General features: G+C 41.4%; 1 protein-coding gene across 3 annotated transcripts in view; it reads left to right on the forward strand.

The window, feature by feature from the left end:
- The window catches only part of ARHGAP15 (Rho GTPase activating protein 15), a 1,201,663-nt gene extending 1,191,710 nt beyond the window's left edge, over nucleotides 1-9,953 (forward strand). For all 3 annotated transcript variants that reach the window (XM_063933735.1, XM_063933734.1, XM_063933733.1), the window contains one exon: nucleotides 9,543-9,953. In XM_063933735.1, the coding sequence (XP_063789805.1) occupies nucleotides 9,543-9,714 (172 nt within the window). In that variant the 3' untranslated portion in view covers nucleotides 9,715-9,953. The remainder of the gene's footprint in view (nucleotides 1-9,542) is intronic.
- The last annotated feature ends 11,960 nt before the right edge of the window (nucleotides 9,954-21,913 follow it).

The following is a 21,913-nucleotide window of genomic DNA, read 5'->3' on the forward strand; positions in this document are numbered from 1 at the left end:
ACCCCACCTGTAATCAGGCAAAAGTTTGAGATCATGAGTAAAGCTGGGTACACACCTATACGATCTTTGGGGCATTTGTTAAATTTTCGACCTTTTCGTTCAACATCGAGTGTGTATGCATCTACAGTCATGTTTTGTTGGACGAAACGCTGTCCAATTGGGTGGTTGCATCTTATGCACAGTGTCACTTTCATCCAATGCGACAGGAACAGGCCGGACCAAAGGTACAGTGAGTATGCACCTTTAGATGTGGCCAATTCAGCTCCAACAGCTTTCCAACACATGCATTTACTTTCCAAATTCTCCCCATTGTGAACTAGGGAGAAGGTATTCTTTCTGGCAACTACGAGCTTGTGGATCTACAGAAATGCATTGGTCTTATACATGGTTATTTCTGATTAATGGATATACTTGTGGTAGATTAGGATGTTTATTGTGAAAACATGGCTCTAGGTTAGACCCCTAGTTTAAAGCTTACAGATGTGTTCTCATACATATATCCTCAATATGCCATGCAGCGTGAGATGTCTGGCGTGAGTGAGCTGTCAGGTCCCATGCAACTCCGCTAGTGTTGGGTGCCTTTTCTGATGAAATTGTACCTTAGTCGCAACGCCATTGCAGTAAGCATGCACCAGGAGACTGTGCTGATTCATTTGATATTCAACACTTGTATATACTGTATGTGTATGACTAAGTCTGTATATGAAGCAACATGGAACTTGGCATGGAAAAATGCTATAGCCGCTGCATTATAGCACTTCATATGCAGATTCAGAGCCCCAATTAATCAGCACTGTCTCCTAGTGCATGCTAGTCACATCAAATTGCAACACAAATTTCTGACAAAGCATGCAAAAAAACACCCAATGTTAGCAGAGCCAAGAGGGGCTGTTTGACGTGAATGCAGCAAAGCTGTATGGGGATCTGTAGCTTTGATTTAAAAAATACTGCTTACCTATTCTACATAAAAGTAAAAGTAAAAAATAAAAGTAAAAGTAAGCACAAAAACAGAGAGCCTACACAAATAGAAAGCCAGCATACAATGAACAGTTGTGCCCTTCTGACCAAGGAACAGGTTCTAGATAACTGGCCTAACATATGTACTGGTATAGTTGTACAGAATAAAAGGTTATCTCTTACACATTTCCCAGTCCAAGTAACCATTACATCACTGACCATATGGAAACAATCAAAATTACACACAATACAATTTAAGAATGTTGGACGTAGTAAGTAATATTAGCCATTCATCTATGTTCAGTATACTGCATTTGCTGCACCTGAAAAAACTGGACACCTCCATCTAGGCTAGCTAATCTAAATAAAATGAAATTTCAATCATTAGCTCTAACGACAAGGTATAAATCATCGATTTAGACATCTGCGGTAAGAAATATATTTATTCTTATTTAATTTCATACGTTTTGTTGTCCCTTAAAGCTCATTGCCTAGAGTTTGCCACAGTATTAGCAACCATAGTGCCTAGATTATCTTCCATCATGTTTATAACAAACTGTTTGCTCTTGTGTGTATAATATTGGCCTAGTTATGTCTAGTGATGAGCAGGTTCGGTTCCTCGAAATCCGAACCCCCCCGAACTCCACCCATTTTACACGGTTCCGAGGCAGACTCGGATCCTCCCGCCTTGCTCGGTTAACCCGAGTGCGCCCGAACGTCGTCATCCCGCTGTCGGATTCTCACAAAATTCGTATTCTATATAAGGAGCCGCGCGTCGCCGCCATTTTCACTCGTGCATTGGAGATGATAGGGAGAGGACGTGCAGCGTTCTCTCAGTTTCTGTGTTCAGTGTGCTGCAAATATCTGTGCTCAGTGTGCTGCAAATATCTGTGCTCAGTGTGCTTGCAAATATCTGTGCTCAGTGTGCTGAAAATATCTACGTTCTCTGCCTGAAAAACGCTCCATATCTGTGCTGCATTGTAGTATATAGTAGGAGGACAGTGCGGAATTTTGCTGACCAGTGACCACCAATATTATATAGCAGTACGGTACAGTAGTCCACTGCTCTACCTACCTCTGTGTCGTCAAGTATACTATTCATCCATACCTGTGGTGCATTTTAGTTGTGCGCAGTATATATAGTAGGAGGACAGTGCAGAATTTTGCTGACCACCAGTATATAATATATAGCAGTACGGTACAGTAGGCCACTGCTCTACCTACCTCTGTGTCGTCAAGTATACTATCCATCCATACCTGTGGTGCATTTTAGTTGTGCGCAGTATATATAGTAGGAGGACAGTGCAGAATTTTGCGGACCACCAGTATATAATATATAGCAGTATGGTACAGTAGTCCACTGCTCTACCTTCCTCTGTGTCGTCAAGTATACTATCCATCCATACCTGTGGTGCATTTTAGTTGTGCGCAGTATAGATAGTAGGAGGACAGTGCAGAATTTTGTTGACCACCAGTGTATATATATATATAGCAGTACGGTACAGTAGTCCATTGCTCTACCTCTGTGTCGTCAAGTATACTACAAAAGTTCAGTAAAATGACCCAAAAATCAAAATTAAAAGCATCTGATGAGAAGCGTAAACTTGCCAATATGCCATTTACTACACAGAGTGGCAAGGAACGGCTGAGGCCCTGGCCTATGTTCATGGCTAGTGGTTCAGATTCACATGAGCTAGAAAACTGCAGTGCCACTCCTAGGTGGGCCAGGTGTTTGTGTCGGCCACTTGGGTCGCTTAACTTAGTCATCCAGCGACCTTGGTGCAGCTCTTTTTTTCTTTGCATCATGTGCTGTTTGGGGACTATTTTTTAAATCGGCCATCCTGTCTGACATTGCAGTGCCACTCCTACATGGGCCAGGTGTTTGTGTCGGCCACTTGGGTCGCTTAGCTTAGTCATCCAGCGACCTTGGTGCACCTCTTTTTTTCTTTGCATCATGTGCTGTTTGGGACAATTTTTTGAAGTGCCATCCTGTCTGACACTGCAGTGCCACCCCTAGATGGGCCAGGTGTTTGTGTCGGCCACTTGGGTCGCTTAGCTTAGCCATCCAGCGACCTTGGTGCACCTCTTTTTTTCTTTGCATCATGTGCTGTTTGGGGACTATTTTTTAAATCTGCCATCCTGTCTGACACTGCAGTGCCACTCCTAGATGGGCCAGGTGTTTGTGTCGGCCACTTGGGTCGCTTAGCTTAGCCATCCAGCGACCTTTGTGCACCTCTTTTTTTCTTTGCATCATGTGCTGTTTGGGGACTATTTTTTAAATCGGCCATCCTGTCTGACACTGCAGTGCCACTCCTAGATGGGCCAGGTGTTTGTGTCGGCCACTTGGGTCGCTTAGCTTAGCCATCCAGTGACCTTGGTGCACCTCTTTTTTTCTGTGCATCATGTGCTGTTTGGGGACTATTTTTTAAATCGGCCATCCTGTCTGACACTGCAGTGCCACTCCTAGATGGGCCAGGTGTTTGTGTCGGCCACTTGGGTCGCTTAGCTTAGCCATCCAGCGACCTTGGTGCACCTCTTATTTTCTTTGCATCATGTGCTGTTTGGGGACTATTTTTTCAATCGGCCATCCTGTCTGACACTGCAGTGCCACTCCTAGATGGGCCAGGTGTTTGTGTCGGCCACTTGGGTCGCTTAGCTTAGTCATCCAGCGACCTCGGTGCAAATTTTAGGACTAAAAATAATATTGTGAGGTGTTCAGAATAGACTGGAAATGAGTGGAAATTATGGTTATTGAGGTTAATAATACTATGGGATCAAAATGACCCCCAAATTCTATGATTTAAGCTGTTTTTGAGGGTTTTTTGTTAAAAAAAAAAAAAAGCCGAATCCATAAAACACCCGAATCCGACAAAAAAATTTCAGGGAGGTTTTGCCAAAAGGCGTCCGAATCCAAAACACGGCCGCGGAACCAAATCCAAAACCAGAACACAAAACCCGAAAAATTTCCGGTGCACATCACTAGTTTTGTCACACTTGTACTTCTAACAACACAATGTAATAAACAAATTCCTGATAAAAATCAAACATACGGCAAACACAATGGGGGTAATTCTGAATTGATCGCAGCAGGAATTTTGTTAGCAGTTGGGCAAAACCATGTGCACTGCTGGGGAGGCAGATATAACATGTGCAGAGAGAGTTAGATTTGGGTGGGTTATTTTGTTTATGTGCAGGGTAAATACTGGCTGCTTTATTTTTACACTGCAATTAAGATTGCAGTTTGAACACACCACACCCAAATCTAACTCTCTCTGCACATGTTATATCTGCCTCCCCTGCAGTGCACATGGTTTTGCCCAACTGCTAGCAAAATTGCTGCTGCGATCAACTCAGAATTACCTCCATTGTACGAAAAAGGTTCTTCAAACTGCACCTACCACGGCAGACAGTAAATAGCCTGGACATTGCTATCTAATAATGTAAATAAATGATTTTCCTTTTGATTTGCTGTATACTAAGGTGACAATTGTTTTTTTTCCCATACAATTATATATCACACATATTTTTATACAGTATATACGATGACCTATTTTTGCAAAGAGATTTATATTTAGTATGCTAACTATTTAAATGTAATTTCTAATTAAAATAGACAAATAATCTAATTAATGGGATACAGTCGAAATGAGTGCACAGCAGTGATGTGCGGTCAGGGGAGGCAGCAGAGGTAGAGCCTCACCTGTCATACTCCAGTACACACCAGAGCTTTGACTACTGTGTATAAATGATTAGAATAATTCAAAGATATTTAGAACTTAGAAATATCATCCTTGCATTATTCTAACCATTTTATAGTCAAAACTCAGCACCAAATAATGTGTGTGTGTGTGTGTGTGTGTGTGTGTGTGTGTGTGTGTGTGTGTGTGTGTGTGTGTAATCTGTTTCTGATACTAACACAGTGGAACCTTGACAATTACACAGTGCGATTGCAGCACATGCGCTGTCTGCCAATAGTCGCTTACTTGTGTGAATGGAAGCCATGCCGTACCAACATGAATTCGGCCCACAGAGCACTACTGCACAGCTGATATATGTTAGGAATAGTAAGTAACCATTTACTTTGAAGACTGTTTGGGTTGCTTGCCACTGCTAGTATTTTTGTTGTATTCTATGTGGTCATATGTCCTTTATGTCATGTTATGTTGGAGTTATGCTGTATTTTAATTAGCACCAGTTGCTTTAAATAGCAGCCTTCACGGTGAGTATCCCCATATTCTGGTATTGCTGCTCAGTCTGCTTACTGGTCAAACCTTTTCATTGTGAGCTTTTTTATTCCTTGTATGCTGACTGTATCTACCTTTTCTTGTGATCTTGGCTTGGTTGCGTATGCCGCCTTGTTTGGCCATATATTTGTATACCCAATTCTGCATTGAGTGCCACCAGACCAGCACTGACCTTTGCTTTGTGTTCTGACTTTGCATCATACTGTGCCTGGACTTACACAACTACCTTGCCTGCTATCATTCATACTATCTCAGTATTTGTTTTTCATTGGACAGAACTGTACTTTGCCACTAATCTATTTTTTTTTCAATTTGCTTGCATAGGGCAATGCTAATATACTAATGTGTCCACTGCCTGACAAACTATTAGGCTGCAGCCTAGGGCACCAGAACTTTAGGGTCGCCATGCAGTTGGATGCCAGTGAATAAAATGAATACCTGACTCATTCCTTGTTGGCAGCGGTCAGAGCAGGGTTGTTTGTTATCCAGCTATCCCAAGGCAGTATTGAGGGAACTTCTTGACTACCATATGGCTGTGTCTACTGACCATGTAACTAACAGCTGAAAACTTTTACTATATATATATATATATATATATATATATTGTGCTACAGTGCAACCTGGGTAGCCGGGAGGGGATGTAGTTGGGATCCCAGTACTCAGGATATCGGTGCCGGAATCCCGACAGCTGTCAGAATGCAGAATCCGGAAACCCGAACATGACTATAGCGGGGAGGTTAAGTTTACGTTGCGGGGAGGGAGGGTTGGGGTTAGGCTACCGGAAGGGGAGGTTAGGGTTAGGCTGTGGGGAGGGTTAGGGTAAGGGGGGAAGGTTAGGAGTAGAGATACTTACCACCACTGCACTTGTTGGGATTTCAAGCAGTTGGGATGCCAGGGGTTGGTATTCTGACCATCTGCATCCAGACCACCGGCATCCCGTACCCAACCCGCCTGAGGGATGCATGTGATTATCTTTATAGTCTTGTTTGCAGTACCCAAAAGTCAAAGTCTACTTTACACTCCACAAATATCATTAGAACACACTGCCAAGACCAGACTTGTCAGTTGTATAACCTTTTCTACCTGCACAGATTTAGTGGTGATATCCTGAGCACACATTTGCACTGTGATCTGTGGTTAGTAGCATTACAGGGGGCGCTACAAGTGTATCAGTCTAGGGCATCCAGAACCCTCAATCAGGTCCTGCACACTTTCCTGATGGCCTGAAGTTATAACAAGATATGTGGCATAGGGTAATCTCCAACCACTGGGATTTGCAAAGTTGCTGGAAAGCGTCTTGATACAAATCCAAGCAACTGAAATACTAGCATATTTTCAAACAGTCTGCGTGCAAATTTGCATCTGTGGATGAATTTGCCTACATTTCTGAATCAGGCCCTCTGTTGCATTACAGAGAAGAAAATGTCTGGGTGCGCTTTACCTAATGTAATAAAGTATTCAATGAGAAAAAGATTTATCAATTGAAAGTATTGGTAGGTACTAAAGTGGTAGAAGGGTGGACAGTATGTGGCATTTACACATTTGCACACTGCACCTCTTCAGAAATTTCCACCATCGTGCAAACCTAGGCAAAGTTTTACTGTGCATGGCTTCTCCCAACAGCAGAGGGTGAGCATGCATCTTGATGTTCACTGGACGCACCACTTGCTATGCCAGTGAGGTCCACTGTCGCCACTTCTTCCCATCAGCAGGAGATCATTGCACATCTTAAGCAAAACTCTCTATCAATTTAATTTAATTTTCTTTAGTTAACAAAATTCTATCTGCATATAAGAAAAACATCATCTTTGGCTAAAATTAAACATGCAGCCAGTAATCTGGCCTAGAATAGAATAATTATTAGCTGCTTTTACATCTCATGAAACAATGTTTTATTTTAGGAAAGTAATAAGAATCTTTTGATTATGGTTATTTTGATTTAGACGTGCTGGAAAATACAGACAGCTACTGATTTCATCTGTTTCAGAAATGAAAATTATTAGAAATTAGTTTTTCTAAGCCAACGTATCTAAGTGGCCTGTATTAAAGCCTGTGAATTACTAAAATGTAACAGAATTATGTACTTAGGAAAATATGCTGTTACATTACTTGTTCTTTAGATATCAACTTTTTTCCCAGTGGAGGGATGGTTTGATGAGTAGGGCGCAGCAAAGAGGAGGGCGCCTGGCTCAGCTGCACCAGTGTCATGCATAAAACCATCTCAACCTGCTATGCCCCCAAGGTAGACTTACAGAACAGGGAGTGGTGTTGGCGCCGCCACGCTATGTCCGTCAGCGCACCCCACTACAGAACTGTGAAGAAATGCAAATTAAACAACCACTCCCAGAAGCCCTTGCTGCCAGATAATAATTGCCCATAAATGAATGTGTAAGGGGCACTACAACAGTGGGCATAATGTGTATGGAGCAATACAACTGTGGGCATAATGTGTATGGGGCACTGCAACTGTGGGCATAATGTGTATGGGGCACTACTATGGTGGGCATTATGTGTATGGGGCACTACAACTGTGGGCATAATGTTTATGGGACACTACTATGGTGTGCATAATGAGTAAAGGGTACTACTACGTAGGGCTTAATGTGTATGGGGCACTACAACTGTGGGCATATTGTGTTTGGGGCACTAAAATGTTTGGCATAATGTGTATGGGCCAATACTATGGGAGGCATAATGTGTAAGGGGCACTACTATGGTGGGCATAATGTGTATGAGGCACTATAACTGTGGCAATATTGGCCCTCATTCCAAGTTGATCGCTTGCTAGCTGCTTTTAGCAGCCGTGCAAATGCTAAGCCGCCGCCCTCTGGGAGTGTATCTTAGCTTAGCAGAAGTGCAAACGAAAGGATCGCAGCGCTGCTACAAAAAAAGATTGTGCAGTTTCTGAGCAGCTTGAGACCTACTCCTAGCTTGCGATCACTTCAGACTGTTTAGTTCCTGTTTTGACGTCACGAACACGCCCTGCGTTCGGCCAGCCACGCCTGCGTTTTTCCAGGCACACCCACGTTTGTATCTGACATGCCTGCGTTTTTACACACACTCCCCGAAAACGGTCAGTTACCACCCAGAAACACCCACTTCCTGTCAATCACTCTGCGTCCAGCAGTGCGATTGAAAAGCATCGCTAGACCTTGTGTGAAACTGCATCGGCTGTTGTGAAAGTACGTCACGTGTGCGCACTACGCCGCATACGCATTCGCAGAAGTGCCGCTTTTTTACCTAATCGCTGCGCTGTGAACAAAAACAGCTAACGATCAACTCGGAATGACCCCCATTGTGTTTGGGGCACTACAACTATGGGCATAATGTTTATGAGGCACTACTGCAGTAGACATAAAGTGTAAGGGGCACTACTGTGGGCATAATGTGTATTGGGCACTACTACAGTGGGCATAATGTATAAGGCCCACTACTACTGTGGGCATAATGTGAAATGGGCACCACTACTGTGGGAATAATGTATATGGGGCACTACAACAGCAGGCATGATGTGTAAGGGGTACTACTTTGGTGGGCATAATGTGTATGGGGCACTACAATTGTGGGCATAATGTGTATGGGGCAGTACAATTGCGGGCATAATGTTTATGGGGCACTACTACTGTGGGCATAATGTGTAAGGGGCACTACTTTAGTTGGCATAATGTGTAAGGGGCACTACTATGGTGGGGATAATGTGTATGGGGCACTACTGCATAGGGCATTATGTGTAAGGTGCACTTCTACAGTGGGCATAATCTGTAAGGGGTACTACTATAGTGGGCATAATGTGTAAGAGGCACTACTATTGTGGGCCTAATGTGGGGTGCCGAGGTATTTATTCGCCTACCAAAAAAATTGGTATTGGGACGGCCCTGTGTAGGAGCTATGGCAGCGTTTAATGCTAATGGATTTTGTGAATGTGCCTTGTATAGTTATACATTGAACATGATCCATAGCTGAGCGTACACATTGTAGAGTTGTACGCAATCTCCACTTGTAGCTGATGGGGCGGAACTGAGTGATATCAGGGCGTTCTCATGTAGACACGTTAACTGAATTGTGAACTACGTAGAGTTGGGGTTACACATAATTACACCTATTTGCAAACGGATCTTTGCACTATTGATAGGGCTGGTGCAAGCGCACACTGATGATGATGATGACAATAATCCAGCTGCAAAGATATGTACACCACTTGGGTGAATATACAGTTTGCACTATTTTTCCATGCAGGAGTAATTACAGCTACTGTGCATTCAATTGATCGCCCCCACAGAGTATTATTACAAAATGAAATACAGGAATGTTAATTGATACATCTTTTTGTTATTTTCACAGGATTGTGGTCAATGCATCTACAAATCTAATGTCAACGCAGAGTTTGGGGATTGTTTTCGGACCGACCCTTTTGAGACCAGATAATGACCCAAGGAACATGGCAGTCTACATGGTTTATCAAAACCAAATTGTTGATCTTATGCTAATGGAATTTGATGCAATATTTTGCTGAAATTGTTTATCAGATGGTTCATTTTTTATCATTCGCAAAACTTGGAAACCACTTTCATTTTTCACTTTATTATTCACATGTTTATCAGTATTTTTTTATATTTTGTTTTCATTTTTTCTGTCAAATTTACATAGTCCAGCAAAGTATGACCAAAAGTAAAGTGTGATATATCACTGTATGTAGTTGAAACTATATAATTCGTATATTAATTTTTAATAAATACAAATAAGGAACCGTCACATACGGTTTGAGACATTTAAAACAAAAATTTTTGGCTACCTGAGTATACAGCATTGTGCACAGTTAACACTAGGGTGACACATCACGCTAGACTGAATTCCCCCCATTGTGTCAGTGTTTCTTGTACATAAGTTATCCAACTGGGTGTAGTTTGGTATGCCGGCGGCCGGGCTCCCGGCGACCAGCATACCGACGCCGGAAGCCCGAGCGCCGGCATACCGACAGCGTGGCGAGTGCAATTGAGCCCCTTGTGGGCACGGTGGCATGCTTCGCGCGCCACACTATTTATTCTCCCTCCAGGGGGGTCGTGGACCCCCACGAGGGAGATAAACTGTCGGTATGCCGGCTGTCGGGATCCCGGCGCCGGTATACTGTGTGCCGGGATCCTGACAGTCGGCAACCTGAAGACCACCCATCCAACTGTCAAATGTATACAGAGCTCCCACTGGTTCAAAAACCTCATAACTCTCCTTTGGTAGTGAGCCATATACTTTCTGTGTGATTGTAATGTCTGTTACTGATTTCATACTGTTTTCACCTTCATTATATCACTGTTAGATACAGGAGCATAGCCAGAACTTTGTGGTCCCCATAGCAACATTTTAAAGGGGCCCCTGTTCCAATGCTTCTAGAGAGACGCCTCTCTACAGCAGTTGTTCGTTTTATACCCCATAATAGTGCCCTAGTTTATTTTCTGAAAGGAATCCCTGTGGGGGGGGGAGTTAGGGTTAGGCTGCGGGGACAGCAGGTTAGACGCCACTGGGGAGGGCTGTGGGGAAGGGGCGGGTAGTTATGTTTAGGCTGCGGGAAAGGTGGGTTAGGGATAAGGGTTATGTAGTCAAAGCTCAGAGAGAGATAAGATTGTGAGAGATAAAGTACCAGGTAATAGCTTCTGCCTTACATTTTACAGGCTGTGTTTGAAAAATGACAGAAGCTGTTTGATTGGTACTTTATCTCTCGCAATTTTATATCTCTCCGTGCTATGATAAATACCGCAAATTAAAAATGTTATTATAATAATTAGTGCATTTTCTTAAAACCAACTTCTGCTTTCCTTTCTTTCCCCATATAAGACACAGCAGCAGAGCTGTAGATTATTGTATACACTTTGATCTGTTATCAGACACATTCCAGACTCTTCAGCTGAAGGGGTCTTCGAAGGGGTTTTCTGAGCTTGGACAGCAGTCAGCAGTGACTGCAGCAACTCACTATGAAATGAGTGGAGAGTGATCTTTCCTAGTTCAGAAGCCCCCTTGGTCTTTCTTTCTTAGGGCCCCTCTGACAGCTGGTGCCCGGCGGTAAATGTCTCCGTTGTCTCTGGGAGTTACGCCACTGAGCTATGCCCTTATATAACAAGTGTAACCGTGACAGGGAAGGTGGACCCTCTCAGCTCTGGGTCCCACAACAGCTGCACTCCCTGCACCTATGGTACCTACACCCTTGTATATAACACATGTAACTGTGACATGGAAGGTGGGCCACTCTCAGCTCTGAGCTTCCTAGCAGCTGCACTCCCTGCACCTCAGGTAGCTATGTTCTTGTATATAACACATGCACCTGTGACAGGGAAGGTGGCCCCTCTCAGCTGTGGGTCCCATAGCAGCTGTACTCCATGCACCTATGATAGCTACACCCTTGGTTACATCAGTGGCATATCTGCAAGGGGCGGATTTGAGAATCTTCTTAACAGAGGAGAAGGGCTGGGCTCTATTAACTGATATGCACACATGGCGAAATGAGGTTTCATTTTGCATGACGAGACTATTAACATGAGAATCAAGTGTTGCAGTATGGGCATTTATGGCGCATTCCCTGATTTGTGATGTACACAACAATTTTTCATGTACACAGAAGTTAGGTTTGGACTACTAGGATTCCATTTACACCATACAAGTCAACTTTTAAGAGTATCTGCATTCCCAGCTTTATTAGCCTTTATTAAATATGTGATGTGTCCCTTCTTTTATTTGATCATGTTACACCATTATACTGGCTGACCCATTTTTTTAAACTTTCTCTTGACATTGTTTAGGTATACGCAATCAATAAATATTAAATTTTTCTTACTCTTTCTGGTCTGGAAGTGCAATCTAACATTTAACGTATAATCCCACGCACACTTCAATATATCCAAAATGATACCTATTTACACTCTTATGGTACTCATGCAATCAGTCACCAATGTCCCAATACAATAATAGCAGGAAGAAATTCATGTGGTTTCTATCACTGTGGGTTTTCCCACAGGCAACTTTCTATCACTTTGCTTCCTCCTACAGGTGACTACATCTATCCTCCGCTTCTTCCTACCGGTGACTACTTCTATCCTGCGTTTCTTCCTGCAGGTTACGTCTTCTATCACTGCGCTTCTTCCTAAAGGTGACTTCTATCCTGCGTTTCTTGCTACAGGTGACCTACTATCACTTTGCTTCTTCCTAAAGGTAACTTTTATCCTGCGTTTCTTCCTACGGGTGACTTCTTCTATCACTGCGCTTCTTCCTACAGGTGACTTCTTCTATCCCTGCACTTCTTCCTACCGGTGACTTCTTCTATCACTGCCCTTCTTCCTACAGGTGACTTCTATCCTGCGTTGCTTTCTACAGGTGACTTCTATCCTGTCTTGCTTCCTACAGGTGACTTCTTCTATCACTACGCTTTTTCCTACAGGTGACTTCTATCACTGCGCTTCTGCCTACAGGTGACTTCTTCTATCACTGCGCTTCTTCCTACAGGTGACTTCTATCCTGCGTTTCTTCCTACAGGTGACTTCTTCTATCACTGCGCTTTTTCCTACAGGTGACTTCTTCTATCACTGCGCTTCTTCCTACAGGTGACTTCTATCCTACACTTCTTCCTTGAGGTGACTTATTAAACTACTGCACTTCTTCCTACAGGTGACTTCTATCCACTGCTTCTTCCTACAGGTGACTTCTATCCTGCTTTTCTGCCTACAATTAAATTCTTCTATCACTGCATTTCTTCCTACAGGTAACTTCTATCCCGCATTTCTTCCTACAGGTGACTTCTTCTATCACTGCACTTTTTCCTACAGGTTACTTCTTCTATCACTGATCTTCTTCCTACAGTTAACTTCTATCCTGCACTTCTTCCTACAAGTGACTTCTATCCTACACTTCTTCCTAGAGGTGACTTATTAATCTACTCCACTTCTTCCTACAGGTGACTTCTATCCTGCTCTTCTTCCTACAGGTTACTTCTATCCTCTGCTTCTTCCTGCAGTTGAATTCTTCTATTACTGCACTTCACTTCTTCCTACAGGTAACTTCTATCCTGCGCTTCTTCCTACAGGTGACTTCTTCTATCACTGCGCTTTTTCCTACAGGTGACTTCTATACAACGCTTCTACCTAGAGGTGACTTATTAAATTACTGCGCTTCTTCCTACAGGTGACTTCTTTTATCCCTTCATTTCTTTCTGCAATCAGTTATAGCCGAGATCAGATAAGGAGGAAGATGCAATTTATTGGCCACAAGATGAAGTGAAATCCTGGGGTTATAGTTACTAAAGTACCGGTTTATAGAAGTGAAGATGTTGCCTGTAGCAACCAATTAGATTCTACCTATTGAAGGTGCTAGATAAATGATAAGTAGAATCTGATTGGTTGCTATGGGCAACATCTCCGCTTCTATAAACCCGCACTGGTGTTTTCTGCCACTAGGACGATGTATGCCAAATAGAGAGAGATTGAAAAAAAAATACATGATGTGCGATGTGTTTTGTTCAATAAATAGTGACTGTGTACGGGATTCCACTCTTTCTTTTTAAGATGAAATTAGACATTGGACAATCTTTTATCATTGTCCAGCACTGGTTTCTACACAATGAAGAGATGGAGAGTTCATGATGATAACTTTGTACATGACTCAAAACTCAAAAGAGGATTACATAATATATATAGTGCCTACCAATGTGGATTTTGGTAAAAAATGATCATAATAACCACACATATGTGGTAAAACATTTTAGAGATTTAAGGGCTGATTCTAAGTTGAGAGCAAACTCTGTGTCCGAAACAAACAATATTGCAATGCAAGGAGTGCAAATACATTTATTGTTTGCATGCAGGGTAAATGCTGGCTCCTTTTGCATATACAGTACCTCGTGAATACTTTACAGCTTTATTTGTTTACTGCAGTTTAGATTTGTGTTTGGTCACAAATCAAATTATTTATGGTCAATGAGATAGGCAAAACTAGTGCTGGTGGTTGCCAACAGGGTCGGACTGGCCCACAGAGGTACCAGGGAAACCACTGGTAGGCCCCACTGCCTGAGGACCCACTCCTTCCTCTAGGGATCAGGTTCCAGACTGTGCACTTGTATTATACATGATAGATATGTTGCATTACACTGCACTAAACTGTTGTGTATTTCAAGCCTCTGTGGAGGCTGGCCACACCCCCTTTGTAGGCTGGCAACACCCCTAAGTTTGGGCCCCTATAACTGCATTACCCCGGTGGGGCCTTCATGCCCCAGTCCGACACTGGCTGTCAATCATAAAATATGTGGATAATCCCTGACCACTACCACATAGCTGAATGCAAAGATTACAGGTTAGTGCAGTTTACTTAATGTAATGTAATAATTTTGGTGAATTTCTCAATAAGAAACCTCTGGCCTAGGGGTGCTTTGAAAAGAAAAGTGCTGATACTTTAGGGCGCCGTGAGACAAAACAATTGTGTACTACTGAGCAAATTGCTATGTATTTGAGAAGCCTACGCTTCGCCCTACATCATTTTTTATAATATTGTTCAGGGGTGATGCCACTCGGCACATACAATGGTGTGACATGGCGAGGTGCCTTAAGACATACTACGTGCATACTATGCTGAGACCTGTCAGTAAAAGCACTTCTAATGCTCTGTTAAAGCAAAGACAAAAAACAAGGTTTGTCAGTGCTTTTAACTAGCGTTATTTAACAACGCCCGGCTCTATGAGCCCTAATTGTGCCATTATTAAGTCTAATTATGTGTAGCTAATTCTTGTCAATGTTGTTAATATGTGTAGTTTAATTAAGGATATATTAGTAGAAACATTTAGCTCTTTACTAAATAATCTCTGTCAATGAATGGGTTAATTAAATTGCACTTCAGAACATCTTATACTAGACCCTGACAGACTTTTATCAATAGGAGAGAGAAACAACTTACAAATTACTGTGTTAATGAACAAGTGTACCCATCACCCCCAGAGAGTATATTTAGCTATTTTGTGACCTGAACAAACATTCAGCCTATCCTATGTAATGCAACCTAACATCCAAGTGAAATCATTGGGTAAATTCAGTTACTGTAGCTGTAATGTACCATACAACACGTTCCGAAATGGCACATCCCAGCACCCCTACAATGCCAATATTGCCTCGCTTATAAAGAGGTAATGAAAGACAGTAAAGTAGTAGCTAACATAACTAGCAAATATGTGTGCAGCTGACCATTGCAGCAATGCATCAAGCTTAATTGAATTGACAACACACACTGCATTCTCATGAATATTGCCTCAGCACAGAAACTGGCTGCCTCCACTAGGCTAATATCTAAGTCAGAGTTTCCCAAACTCTGCCATTATTACTGTCCAGCTTTTAATAATATCCATGCTTGAGTCTGGAAGGTTAAATCCAATTATTTAGGTACTAATTAAGTCACCTGCGCTCAAGCACCTGGATTGTAATAGTGGAGTTTATGAAACTAATGACAACAGTTCCTCATGAATTGACAACATTCCCAAGAATATTGTCCCTGTCGCCCCCCTCCCCCCCCCCCCCCCCAAACTGGAGTTGCGGTGACATAGCGGCATATGCGCACTGCAGGCCAGCACATGCGCAGTCATGAAAATAATGGTAAATTGCGTCCTTTTGGGGACTGCTTGTGGGCTGAATCAACCCCTTAGGCTACTTGAGAACACCCCATTGTAGCCTAGTTATGCCCCATCAGTTGCAAAAGGAGATGCATATGAAATGCGTACTACTCTGCCTTTGGTTACACACGCTGGATTCCAGGCTATGCTCAGAGATGCTCTGCAGACAGACTTGCATTCAGCTCTGCATAAGCACCTAAAGGTTCATTTTTGTTATCTTAAAATATAGTATATTATTTTCCTAACTTTATTTAAATTCTGCTTTGAAGCTGCTGTTGAAAATCCAGGATATGTGGATCTTCTGAAAATGTGCTATGTCTTCCGGTGCCTTGTAATAAATATCTGTCTGGCAGAAAGTCCAGGTGAGACCTAACACTAAAGTGAAAATGATGTATTTGAAATGCAAACAAGAATACAGGCTTAACATTTCCGAGCTATCAGTTCTAAGGTCACAGTCAGCACAACTGGAAACTTCAAAATGACTTCAAAAAAAGCAAACGCTAACTAGATTTCACACTAGATTTCATTTTACTTGGCATTATAGAAAGAATGCAGGTATTAAATTGACTGTTTCCTGCATACAATAAGGTTAATTAGCAGCATGGGATAGAAATTGTTGTAGACATAACTCTTTTGGACAGGTATCAAAAATAATCCCTCGTTACTTGCAAAAAGAAAAAAATAAGCCCAGCTGCTTTAAAAAAAATAATGTTAATTTCCCAAAAATATCTTCAAAAGTGCAAACCTTCAAGACTTTTTCCAGGTGGCCTTTATATACAATATGTATGTGCTGAAAGATACAACAAGACGTGGGATCCTGTTATTCCCATTATATAGGTCCCTAAGCCACACTTCAGTTATGACAGTTAAGCAAAATATGCCCTCTAAGAGATACCAGAGGGTGGATGCAGGTGGGAGGTGACATGGTGAATCACATTATTGTAGCTCCGCTGCTCAATGGCGGTGTCAGGATGCGGACCACAATGACGTGATTAACTTTAGGAGCACCTAAAAAATTGGTGGGTCATCCAAACAAAAGGGCAGTATTTGAATGGGAATATGGGATCTAACTGAATCTAAAAGGTTCTTGTTACAAAGTATCAGGAAGCAGCAGGGGTGACTATAAGCAAATCTATTTTGTGCATTCAATGAATCTTTACGCTTCTTACCAATAAGGTTAATAAGGGTCTTTGTAATTTACCAATCACTGCGACACATCAACTGTCATATAGGTATGAGAAATAATGTCCTTACTTTATACATGGCATTCTCCTCTAAATGATAAACTAAGTCGTTTTTGTCCCAATATCGCATTAAACTCGCTTCATTTATGAGTCATTTTCAGATCTGTGTTCCTACCTGCCCTGGTTAAGCAGATTAATGGCTTTTTGTATCTTTTCATCCAATAGAGTCTTAATTTAAGAAGGGCTTAGATGTATTTAAAATGTATTTCTAAAAACTTCAATCTTCTCCTTATCCTCCAGATTCATTTGGTTATCCGGGCTGTATGTTTGATATGAAAACTTGAAACTTGTCTATATTAGCATAAAAAATTGTGCGCTACATTGCAAAGGTGACAGGGAGGGGGGGAAGTAATTAGTGACTTTTGCTGAGTTCAGTAGGAAAGTTAAAATGAAGCAACACATTACTTTTTATGTTAAGATTTCACAAGACAAATCTTGCCTGTGTTTTAATTGCATGTGACCCTCGCTATCCCACTCTGAAATGAAGTGCCGTAAAATTAAAGATGACAGACTCTCAAAACAAGTCTTGTGATCTTGATTAAACTACAAAGACCCCACTTTCTCTCTGCTGCAATTCAGATATGATGGTCTGTTTTATTTGGGGAATTGCTTCATTAATGTTCCTTTGACTCGACGTGTTTATCATAAAATATAGTGAATATAGTGCGATATATGGCTAAATAGAGAATAAAGGCAAAGTTCTAAACGCAGAATCTTAATCGCCCCTGGACTGAATCTTTTTCTTTTTAAGTGTATGACTTTATTTGATGACGGTACAAGCAATGGGCACAGCTGTTTACAATAATTAAAATACATTTTGAAAAACAAGCCACTGACAGGTTCAATGTGAAGTTGATTTTTTTTTTTTTTTATGTGAGCAAGATTTGAAAATGAGTCACAAAAAGAATAAGATGAAAATGTTATACAATGGGAACAGCATATGTGGCCTGTAAAGTTAAATAAGCAAATAGCTGATCGATGAGTGAAAATTACAGTTATTAATTAACAGCACATAATTAATGATTTTGAAAAGTGAAGAAAACTGGTAAAACATGCAGTTTAAAACATAATGAGAAATGGCATTCTGTGGACTTAACGACCAATTGTCCACCATGAGTCCATGGAACGGTGTGTCATTTTTAAAATGTCTGCACTAGAGTTTAGCCAAACATCACAGAGTCTTGTAGCTTTCAGTGTCTTGTATTCAAATCAGTTTGCTATAGTCAGGTTAAAGAACTTTTAGAATAATTTTCTTTTAAGGTGTACTTTTTTAACAACAAAAATCATCAAAAATAACAACATATAGATCAAATGTACAATAAGAACAACTAGATTTGTCCTTAATATAAAGCAATATATAATGCAATTAAGCAACTATTTTTTTTAACCTGTAATAAGATTATCCTTTGACAGAAAATAAAACTATTGACAAATAATATAAATTGTACCGTGTCTTGAAGGACAGAAGTGGTGCTGGAGAGAGTCAACTCTGTCCACCAGCAGGTAATGGGGCATATGTATTAAGCTTGAATAAGTGATAAAGCAGTGATAAGTGCAAGGTGATAATGCACCAGCCAATCAGCTCTTAACTGTAAATTTACATATTGCAGCTGATTGGCTGGTGCGTTATCACCTTGCACTTATCACTGCTTTATCACTTTTCCAGGCTTAACATCTGCAAATAGATGTGTAGTGTTTGTGGGGAAGAGATAGTAATTGTTCTCTGTAATCATCACGCGCAGTCTGAAAAAGACCCCAGGTGTTTCCTCCAATAGACTTCGCCAAAGGGAAGATATATAGGGTGAGATTCAAATGCTATATCACGCCCAATTTCCTTTCTAAAATGATCTCCGTTATCGCGCACATTGTGCCCATAGTAATCAGGTTTAGCTGTGAAAAGGTTGGGTGCCTCGCTACTCCGGGGGTAGCGAGCTGAAATAATGATACAACATCCCTGAGGGCAGCAACAGAATGGGTGTGTAAAGGGGTGAAAAGAATTGAATCCCGCCCAGAGTGTGATAAGTAAACAAGATCTGTTTGCTGTGGGAGGCAGTCATGTCTAGTTATGCCACTCCTTCTCATTATATATACAGTAAGCCAACAGCGCCATACTACAGTGTACTAATAATAACAGGTTTAGGAAGTTTTTTCTAGAAACCCATTGTCCAGTAAAGCTTATACAAGAACCCGTTGACCAGACTGTTCTGAAGACCAGAAATAAAAGGATAAATAATTGCAGCTTCTTGAGGATAATTTGGGAAGTAAGCTGGTGTAATGGTTAGCATTACTGCCTCACAGCACTGAGGTCATGGGTTCAATTCCCACCATGGCCCTAACTGTGTGGAGTTTGTATATTTTCCCCGTGCTTCTGTGGGTTTCCTCCTGGTACTCCAGTCACAAACATGCACAGGCTCAGTGGGTCTACCCCCCCCCCCCCCCCCCCCCATATTCACTGTGAAGACTCAGAGCACTGCTAAAGTTAGGTATTAGGGGAATTCCAAGGGCAACCTGAATAAAACAGGATCATTTTTAATTGTAATTCTGTATATTTTTGGCATGTTGCTCAAAATTATAGTAAAGCCACTTACTGTATCTTAAAAATTCCAAGTTGAAAGTGCTCTAGATAATAGATCTTATATCTACGATTCACCTTGTAACACTAAAGAAATACAGCAATGATCTGGAAACAGGAATAAATGTTCAGGAGGGCCATCTAGTAGGATAACTTTGTGACAGTTTGGGGTAGTTATGTCACTTCACATTATATTTAGAGATGGGGCCCAGACAGTAATATTACCTACAACTGCCCTGTTTGATCTTCTGCATTTCTCAGTCTTTCTAACAGCAATAATCAGGCAGGAGGATGAAAAGACTGATTTTCAAGGAATTAACATGATAAGCAAGAACACAAAATCAATCCCGATCCTTGTGAGGCCGTCTCTGATTGCTTTGAACTGTCAAAAATGGCAGAATCAAATGGAAAGTGCTTGAGGTTACAGGAGTGATTTGTTGAAGAAGAGATCGCTGAAGCAATTGACACAGCTCTTGAGACAATAATTGGGTTATCAAAGAGAAAACAGTCGCAAGTACCACAGGGGTGAAGGCTTATTTGCATTGAATTTTCATACAGCCAGGCACACCTAGACGTAAGAGTATCCATTTTTTATATACTTGAAGATAAAAAGGACACAAAATTGCACCATTATCTTCTGCAAGTTTAGTTCTTAAAATATTACTTTTCATTAAACCAGTAAAACTTTAAACCATTTCATGGGTTCTTTATTTCTTCTTCTTCTTCTTTTTTTTTTTTTAATAATTCATGAACTGCATTACCGGATGACATAAAATAAAGACGACAGCCCCACCTTCATACAGAACATGTGAATAATCTGTTAAAAAGTTTTTAAAAATGTTCTTCTTTGTTAATTAGTAAAGAAAAATAATTTGTCTGATAATTCTAAAAACCCCATAGACAAGTATGGAGCATTGGCGTTTCTATAATGGGTGCAATGTGTACGGTGCACATGGGCCCCTGGGTCCAGGGGGGGACCCACGCCGCACACACTGCACCCATTTTCATACTTACCTTTCCGGAGTCTAGCATCGGGCGCTGCGGTCGCAGTGGAAATCACAGCCAAAATGGCTGCAGCGCATGGGCTGTAGCCAAATTGGTCTTCTGATCATGGCGGGTGCCATGTTTCTGGAGACCTGCACATGCGCAGTAGACTCCGGCACAATGCCAGAGTCTACAGCGCCGTACAGAGGAGGGGGTCCACCCGGAGGTACACCCGGGCCTCCTACTCTGTTAAAATGCCCCTTGTATGGAGTATGAGTTAATTCTGTAGATTGATAGACATATAGGGCAGGATGTAATGACGCCTGAGATCACCGGAGGTGTGCAATGCCAGCCGATCTCTGACTTTTTTTAAGGGGCAATCATCGTGATTGTCCTTTTAAAAAAACATCCAAGATCAGCTGTCCCCCCGGCGATCTCGGGCGTCATTACATCCGGCACATAGATAGATACTGTAGATAGATATTATTACAGGCAGTTCTTCTGCCACACAGACATGTACCAGGGTACTATATGTGTGTGTGGGGGAGAGGCTGGGAGGGGCGGGGGGGCACATGGGGTATGGACTTGCAATGTAAACTTTAATGAGGTAACTTGGGGTAACTTTGTGGAAATGCAAAAAAGTACAGTGTACAACACTAACTGCCCAACTGACAGTGGCCAATCACTTACAGTATATACAGAGGGGGAATGTTCTAGAATGATTCTAGAATGAGTGAACACCTAGAATATTTGTGTATCACCTTCTAGAATGTTCCAGTAAATTCTCATAGGCATGCATTATGACTAAGTTCCCTATTAATTGAGTGCATCCATTATTTCAATATCTAAAGCTAATTTGAAAAACATACTTTCATTTTTAAATTCAACAGCCCCAAAATACCCTAAATTCAAATTCAAATATCCTTAGCTACTAAACTTTTTTTTGGTGGTGGGGGGGGAGGGGGGGGGGCTGTATAATCATAAACTCTGAACACACACACACACACACATATATATATATATATATATATATATACATATAATATTTATATACAAATATTCCATTACAAAAAGGTCACTTTGAGGAACCCTGGTATATGATAGTGCATTTGGTATATTTTAAGCAAAATCTCATCCTAAACACTGTCAAAAATTTAAAAAAAACTAAGCAATCTTCTTTAGATCAATTTTGTTTGAATAGTTATTTATTAAGTTTAAGATTCATCTATATTCAGGAAACCCAACTTCACAAATTCAGTCATTCCTCACATTAAAGCTTCAAGCT

The sequence above is a fragment of the Pseudophryne corroboree genome, chromosome 7 (genome assembly GCF_028390025.1).
Source record: "Pseudophryne corroboree isolate aPseCor3 chromosome 7, aPseCor3.hap2, whole genome shotgun sequence".
In the NCBI taxonomy this organism is placed as follows: Eukaryota; Metazoa; Chordata; class Amphibia; order Anura; family Myobatrachidae; genus Pseudophryne; species Pseudophryne corroboree.